This window comes from Rhinoderma darwinii (genome assembly GCF_050947455.1).
Source record: "Rhinoderma darwinii isolate aRhiDar2 chromosome 2 unlocalized genomic scaffold, aRhiDar2.hap1 SUPER_2_unloc_44, whole genome shotgun sequence".
Classification (NCBI taxonomy): domain Eukaryota; kingdom Metazoa; phylum Chordata; class Amphibia; order Anura; family Rhinodermatidae; genus Rhinoderma; species Rhinoderma darwinii.
Window position 1 is genome coordinate 704,209 of NW_027461712.1, and position 8,920 is coordinate 713,128.

The 8,920-nt window shown below is 44.2% G+C and overlaps 1 protein-coding gene across 1 annotated transcript; it reads left to right on the forward strand.

The window, feature by feature from the left end:
- Positions 1 to 5,664: 5,664 nt before the first annotated feature.
- On the forward strand, positions 5,665 to 6,603 carry LOC142677667 (olfactory receptor 1F1-like). Its single transcript, XM_075847279.1, has one exon. The coding sequence runs from the start codon at positions 5,665 to 5,667 to the stop codon at positions 6,601 to 6,603; it is 939 nt and encodes a 312-aa protein (XP_075703394.1).
- The last annotated feature ends 2,317 nt before the right edge of the window (positions 6,604 to 8,920 follow it).

The window sequence follows — 8,920 nt, forward strand, 5'->3', positions numbered from 1 at the left end:
ACTAGTAGATTTCTGCCGATTAACGAGCGCTGATTGACGATGTAGCACTTTGGCGCAGGTTTATCTCCATTCACATGAAGCAGTTTTTGTACTATATGGGGATAAGTGAAATCCTTGGTGCCACGTAGTTTGTATGATTTGTGGCCGCACGTCCCATGTTACACAGGAAGATGCGCTGCCGACAACCAGGAATATTAATATTGTATGAAAGACGCGATTAGCCGGGAAATGAGCATTTTCTTGTGTGTCGCTGATTGCTGGGATCTTTTATACGGCCGATGAGAGGCGGCCTTTGGTTTACATGAGTTGTCTATAATGTCTGTCTCTGGCCAAAAGGTTTGGAGCACAGGAAATGTCCAGCACACGTGAAAATACGTTCCCACATCATCCCGGCACTTCCAATGTAACATCCACGGCCGCGGACCTTCGGGATTGCTCACCCCTAGACGGCTGCAGCCATGGACTTGTGAGCGCTGGCACGCATCTCCTCCCAAGGAGACGCCAGCGCTCAGATCCGCTCCGCTGTGTCCCGTAGGGTGCGCACACACGCTCGCGCCCGGCCTTAAAGGGCCAGTGTGCACACATGTAAATTATTATTAATTAGCCCATGATCACCCTGGACTTTAAGAAGGGCCCTGCCCTTTCACCCCTTGCCTTAGCGTTGTTTGTATTCATCGGTTAGTCTTGCAAATTGTCCCGTAGTCGTATCCTGTTCCCTGTGTTCCGGTGCCCTGCTACCCGTATCCTGTAACCCGTGTTGTTCTTCTTGTGCCATCTCTAGAGTGGAGTCGCGTTGTGCATCACCTGCTGCCAAAGGTCCCGTCTGTGCAAAGCCTTTACTAGTGTCTGGACTATCACAGGTGCCTTCTGCTTGGACTATATTTATTGACTTGGTACACTGTAGTGTGGCCAGCTGCTATCCCGCTACAGTGGTGGGAATCAGTGGGTCCACATACTCCCAGATCGCGACATCCAACATGTATTGGGGTACGTACGATCGATCAATTATCACAGTCCTACAGAGAAGATCAGAGGGGAGGAGCTTATCACAACCCTCCAGGGAAAACCAGAGGGGACGAGCCTGTCACAGCACTACAGAATAGACAACAGGGGAGGAGCTTATCACAGCACTGCAGAGAAGACCAGAAGGGAGGAGCTTATTACAACACTACAGAGAAGACCAGAGGGGAGGAGCTTATCACAGCACTACATAGATGACCAGAGGGGAGGAGTTTATCACAGCCCTACAGAGAAAACCATAGGGGAGGAGCTTATCACAGCCCTACAGAGAAGACCAGAGGGGAGGAGCTTATCACAGCACTGCAGAGAAGACCAGAGGGGAGGAGCTTATAACAACACTACAGAGAAGACCAGAGGGGAGGAGCTTATCACAGCCCTACAGAGAAAACCATGGGGGAGGAGCTTATCACAGCCCTACAGAGGAGACCAGAGGGGAGGAGCTTATCACACAGCACTACAGAGAAGACCAGAGGCGAGGAGCTTATTACAGCCCTATAGTGAAAACCAGAGGGGAGGAGCTTATCACACAGCACTACAGAGAAGACCAGAGGGGAAGAGCTTATTACAGCACTGCAGAGAAGACCAGAGGGGAAGAGCTTATCACAGCGCTGCAGAGAAAACCAAAAGGGAGGAGCTTATCACAGCACTGCAGAGAAGACCAGAGGGGAAGAGCTTATCACAGCACTGCAGAGAAGACCAGAGGGGAGGAGCTTATCACAGAACTACAGAGAAAGCCAGATTGGAGTAGCCTGTCACAGCACTACAGAGAAGACCAGAGGGGAGGAGCTTATCACAGCCCTACAGAGAAGACCAGAGGGGAGGAGCTTATCACAGCCCTACAGAGAAGACCAGAGGGGAGGATCTTATCACAGCCCTACAGAGACGACCAGAGGGGAGGATCTTATCACAGCCCTACAGAGATGACCAGGACCATGCTAGATGTTACTGAGGGAGGGAAACCCTTAATGTTTGAATATGTGTGTGTGTATCTATTGTGTTTTTGTATATATGTAGTGTGTGTATATGATGTATGTATCTCTATAGAATGTATGTATATATTTGGTGTGTGTGTGTGTGTGTGTGTGTGTGTGTGTGTGTGTGTGTGTGTGTGTGTGTGTGTGTGTGTGTCTGTGTGTGTGTGTGTGTGTGTGTGTGTATATATATATATAATGTGTGTATGTTTATATTGCAAGGCAAAAGGTCGGAGGATGTGCTGGGCTTTTCTATTGGTTTGGACGATGTAGCAGGTGCCCTCAATGTTGGGGGATGGGCCATAAGGTAAAGAACCCCTATAATAAACATTCTTAGAGTGGGGGGCATCTGTCTGTTATTGAGGGTGATAGGGGCGAGGTCTTGATATTTCTTTATATTGTGACAATTAAATGTATAGGGGACATTATCTCTTGTCGTCTTTAGGATTGCTTCTTTCTCTCTGTAATCCTATAGGTGACCAATTGGATCTCTTGGGGGTTGCGTAGTTTTGTGTGCGTTATCAACCACTATAGTCTCCGTGTTTCCCTGTAGATGGTTTGTATTCTGGAGCCACAGATTCCTTTATTCTGAGGTTTTTGCTGCCTCCGCTATCGTCCTGGTCCTCCTGGTAGTCATACATTGAATTTCGGTGGTTTCGGCAAGTATAACGGGCTGTGGCATCTGAGTTTTGGTAGTTGCCGGGTGACTATTTTCTAACACTTCTTCGCTGAAACCTATTTGGTGGACATCCTGTTTCGTGTCTTACAGGTGCTAGAAGTGGTAAAGCTTTAGTGGGTGCCCTCCAGAGGTGGAGTGAGAGGTGGGTGAGGGGTTATATAAGACCATGCCTTCCTCGTCACACTCTTTTCCTTCTGCGGCTTCATCTCTGGATTGTGTAGGATTCTTTTTTTGATGGCATTTTTTAGTAGGGTTTCGTAGTGTGCGCAGTTTTCTGGATAAATCTGTATAATGTCCTGTTACGTTTTTTTTGTGCTGATTTTGACATGGAAACCTTATTGAAATCGGCGACAAAAAACGTCTGAAATCGTCCCGCATTTATTTCAATGGGAAGCAGAGGCGTTTTTTTATCCGGGCGAGTTTTGGCCGCTCGTGGCAAAAAAGCGGCATGTCCTTTCTTTTCGTGGTGTCCACCTCTGACCTCCCATTGAACTCAATCTGCCTTTATTTTTCATTTAAATTTTTTTTTTTTTAAGGAAGCGATTTGTCAAAAAAAACAGGAATTCTTGTGATTTTTATTTTATTTTCCTACGGCTTTCGACTGTCAGGGTAAATACTGTGATATTTTAATAGTTTGGACTTTTACGCATGTGGCGATGCCTATTTATAGTAACAGGTTTTATTTATTTTTTTAAAACGCAAGATTTTTTATTTCATGTAAATTGTTACAAATTTTAACCAAGTCTATATTCACACGACAAGTCACAGAACAATGAAGTTCCATAACTTTATTTAAACGGTCATTATTTTAACGGCCCATAAATACAGGCCGTCAAAAAATTGAGAATGTTCTATTTTTTGGGTTATTTTCACAGCCCGACGGACCCCTTGAACTCAATGGATCAGTTTTTAGTGGAAATTTTTTAATAAATCATATGTGATCACAAAGAAATACGTGGATGTGGATACAATTGACAGCGCTAGCGAGGCAAGGGAAACATCAGTTTTCCTCCTCGTCATTCAGTGCTTATTTTGTGATGCAGGCATGATGACATCATTGCGTCATTTCACTAGCGCAGGCCTGGTCCGAAGAGACCGAGCCTGAATAACCAGAGAAAAGAACAGAGCGGGAAGCAGGAAATGGGACATGTGGCGCTATCTACGGGGGGCTGTGTGTGGCATTATCTGCAGGTGGGATATGTATATTCGACTGAAGGTTTGTGTGGGGGTGTCAACCGAGACTCGTCAGTCACTTATCCAAATCCATAAGTTATATTGATATATCGGAGAGAAGTAAGGGACATGCTCGTATACCCAAGAATCCCCCTCTGCTTTAGTGATCGCATGTAGTTACAATAATATCTCACAAAAAGGGGAGTAGGCTTGAGCTCAGCCAATGACGTACATTGGGGAGTTGTTCGAGCTGAGCCAATCATGATCAAGAAATGCTTCTTATGGGAGCTCACATGTAAGACGAAAGCTTCTCACGAGAAATAATGAGTAAGATTAGATTTCCCATGACAACCTTTAGCTGCAAGGCCACCACGTACATTCTCCAGCAGACTCCGATAAGAAATGATAAACATAGCTAAGAATGTTAACCATATGAGCGTCCAGACAATCCCAGCATAAATGTCATTTTACACAGAAACAGATGATTCTTCAAAATATAAAATGAATTATTCATACAAAATGGAGTTACATAAACATATTTTGCGCACTTTCATAACACTACAGTGGGCACTGTGGCACTATGTGGGCACTATCTTCTTGGGTATTGTGCCTCTATCTATGTGGGCACTATCTACAGCTGGCACTGGGGCACTATGTGGGCACTATCTACAGCTTTCACTGTAGCAATATCTTTGTGGGCACTATCTATGTGGTCACTATCTACAGGGGGGGCATTGTGGCACTTTTCTTCTTTTTTTTTTTTTAAAGGCCAGGAAATACTTATGGCTAATGGATGACAAACGGCCGTTAAACAGTCAGATGGCTGGGAAATGGATGAAAGTTTGGAGACACTGATGCAAAACGCCCATGAAAAACTGACAGTGCATCAGTTCTTAATGGTCGGTTTTTTTTGGGGGGGGAGGGGGCGGGGTTTCCTCTTGTGCAAATATAGGCTGACTGTTTCTTGTTTTTTACAGTCTCCCTATGGGGCTTGAATAAGTGATCATTTTGCAGTTTATTGTGTTATTTACTGGCTCCTTTTAAGCCCTACCTCTGGCAGGGCTTGATAGGAGCAGAAAGTTGACAGACCTAAGACCGAAGTACTCCTCAGGCTTCCATGAAAACTATCGGCACCCTACGATCTATCATACTATATTAGGGTAGTCTATGTGTGGCACTATTTTAGGGGGGTACCATGTGTGGCACTATTTTAGGGGATACTATGTGGGGCACCATCTGCCGCCTCATTCTCTTGCCGCTACATCATGCTCGCACCTTATATTTTTGCCGCCACTTCACATTCTTCTGTTAAACGGAAAAATTTATATTTACAAAAATGTGTTGCTTGTACTAATGTTTTTGTTTTTTGCATTGCTAAACGTCATCACTCACACATCATTTTTACTCTTGATAAACTTAATAACAACCAACGAGCTGACAATGATACGTCACAGTGATTATTGGGTCAGAGCTTTATTTCCTTGCCTCTTCTTTTCTTGCAGTCACAAGACCATGAACAGGAAAACATCATACTGGGCCATTTACTATATTTTAGGGGAAACTTTTGAAACCTCTCGACAGTTATTACTAGAGTGAAACAATAAAGAATACTTGTACTGATGTCTCGCCCCTTCATAAACACGCCACAGTGGAGTGCTGCCGTACTGATTACATTCTAATAGGTGATGGTGACGATGATGAGGCCCCACAAGCTCTACTGAGAAGATCCCTCCACATGTAGTGTCAGCGTTCAGTGATCGGCCTGTATGGGACGGTGCAGCCTTGACTTTGCTTGGACTTCCAGTAAGGTCATGAAGTAGAATGTCCAGCTTGTCCTTCATGGAAGCAGTGAACGTCTCTTCCAGCTTTACTCTGCTCGGTTTTTCTGACCTTCCTTGTAATCTCCTTGGACTTTTTGCTGTTCTGCTTGTTATCTACCTTCTTACATGGATCAGTAATTTGCTCTTATTAACTAACATAATTTTCTCTCCAGAACTGAACACACCCATGTATTTTTTCCTTGGGAACTTGTCACTGGTGGACATTTGCTTCTCCACGTCCACAGTCCCACAACTACTTAGCGGCCTCTATCATGGACGGTCGAGCATTTCCTTCTTGGGTTGCTTCCTTCAGATGTACTTCTTTGTGTCAATGGCCATCACTGAAGACTTTCTCTTGTCGGTCATGGCATTGGACCGCTACTTGGCTGTATGTAACCCCCTGCGCTACACGTCTATAATGAATAGGACAGTGTGTTCCATCCTGCTCGCTGCCTGCTGGGTCACAGCATCTCTACATTCATTTCTACACACTTTCACCATCTCAAAACTGACCTACTGTGAAGACAAGTTAATCCACCATTTCTTCTGTGATATGACGTCTCTGATCAAACTTTCCTGCTCAGACACGACTCTTCCCGAGGTCCTAATCTACTCTGAAGGGACTGTGGTCATTATAATTCCATTCCTCCTTATCATGGTCTCATACTTACTAATTGCTCAGGCGATAGTAAAGCTGAAGACTTCTGCCGGCCGGAGGAAAGCCTTCTTCTCCTGTTCTTCGCACCTTACCGTTGTTTGCCTTTTCTATGGCACAATCATTTTTATTTATTTCCGGCCTCCTTCTAATTACTCTCTCAGCTATGATCGGCTGGTTAGCCTGGTATACACCGTGATAACACCAATGCTCAACCCTTTTATCTACAGCTTACGAAACCAAGAAGTCAAGGATACACTAAAGAAATTTATAAGGAGGAGCTGACCCGCTGGCACCATGGAAGGACTATTCAAAGTCAAGTAATTCATGGCTAAGTCCTTCATGCATCACCCCATTCACATCCTCTTCTGTGTATATTATGACCGTGAGAACTGATATCACCTTCCTGATAGAGAGAAGGGGCTGTAAAATATCTCCTGTAGCTTCTCCTTTATAGCAGTCGTTCAGCAAGTAGGAACGAGTCAACTAAACTTCTACAAAGCTGTGACGTCTGGAAGGGCTCCACAGGGACTGCTCGGAGTCGGTATTCCAGCCTAGCTTGGTCACATGGAATGTATTGCGTTATATAATCATCCCACAGACAAGGTGAGATTGGAATCAAATATAACAAGAGCTGTCAGACGAGGGTCTCCTCTCAGAGGTGTATGTAGGACACGGCACGGCATCGCAGACTGGTGACACGGTGGTCGTTCTTACTGGCAATATCCCTTCCTGACTGATGAAAAGTCTCACTCTGTTGTGAACGGTCAAATATTAGGATCAAGTGGAAGTTAAAGAGGAAGCGAATGACAACATTGATTAGTCAGGAATGACAGTCACTAGAAGAAGCTCAGATCTCTAAAAGAAAAATCTTCCTCTACTAAATGGTTGAAAATGAAATTAAATGGTCACTAACGTCTCAACAAGTTTACATAAACGAATCGAACAAGCGAATATAAGAAACTTTACATAAACTAATAGAAAAGAACGAGACTGTGATCCAGCGCTTGTGCATAAATAAAAGGAATCAGAGTTCCAATTTTATTGTATATAAATTTAAAACTATGAATCAAAAGTGCAGAAGAGTGTATCACAATTATATTTCGCCTACGCGTTTCAGACACGTGCAGTGTCCTTCATCATGGCATATGTAGATGTTCACGTCTGACCCGGTCTTTATATTCGGTTTGTATGTATTAAGTCTCTGACACACCCGTGTCTACCGGAACTGGGAGGCACAAAGTAAAAGCACCAAATGTATATAGTAATTGTAATGACAAGGTAGGGAGACAGACAGGTGAGCCCTAATCTACCCGCCACTCAGTCCCTGCCTACTTGCAATGACCCGTCCTAAGCGACGGGGTACAACTGTGTGACGGTCCCTACGCTCAGTAAGTGCAAGACAGACAAAACAGACAGGGGTACACAGAAGCTCGGGAAATGGGGCAGCTGCCCACGGAGACACCGTGAGCAACAAGAGTGGTGAACGAGCTGAGTCAAACCAGGAGTGAGCGAGGTACAAAACGCTGAGCAGGAGAGTGGTCAGAAAGCCAAGGTCAATAACAAGCAGAGGATCAGTAGTACAAGCAGCAGCAGCAGAGCCAGGAAACAAGCATAGCAGAATCACAGGCAAAGGAGGAACAGGAAAGGCAGGTATAAATAGACAGAGGGCGGGAGCTAGCTCCTTCTGGCCAGGCTGTGATAGGCTCTCCCACTCCTAAGCCTGCCATCCTGAGTGGTGGAAGATGGAGTCAGTCTCACAGACATAGAAGCAGGTGCAGACTGATTGCCCACGGGCGTCGACACAGAAGCTGTGCCTGGCAAATCCTTTACAGTAATTCAATGTTATATATTTGAGTTTACCAAAGAAGTAAAATATATATTTCATTCTAAAAATATGTGTAAATGTGTCAGATTATATGTTTTGTTATTTATCTAATTGAGAAGATTCAATACGAGTGCGGAATATAAACATAGCGGGAGACGGTACAAGGAAATATAACAATAAAGTGTTGCATTACAAAGACAACGAATTTGATGAATTTGATCATTAAACATGAAGAAATAAAATTATCAGAACTACAACTGGACATTTCCAAATCCAAAGAAGAACTTGCCAAGTTCCCAGATGCTTCGGATTATAACATTCTGGAAAGTAGAACCACTAAACATGTTGAACAAATGGAGAAGTCCATTATGGACATTAAAAGATCCAAGTTTCAACGTGATCTCACAGATTATGCAAATGAAGATGTATACAATAGGAATAAAAAAAGTCGGACCCCTAATAAAATTTAACCGATTCTGAAGAATCATAAGAAATACAAGAAATATGACTCAAATTCCCCCAGAGTCAGTTTTAGTTCCACTGAACTAGACTCTACAGATGGGGGAAATAGTGGATCTGAGACAGACTCTGCCAGATTTTATCAAAGACAGAGACAATCCGCAAGTAATACCCGCAATGTGCCAAAAAACGGGGGAAGAGATGGGGGAGGAAACATAAAACAAATGGATACAGAACCTCGCCGCCTCCGGAACCACAGGAATTGACAGCCAATGTGTAATGGCGGGGTAGGGAGACAGACAGGTGAGCCCTAAT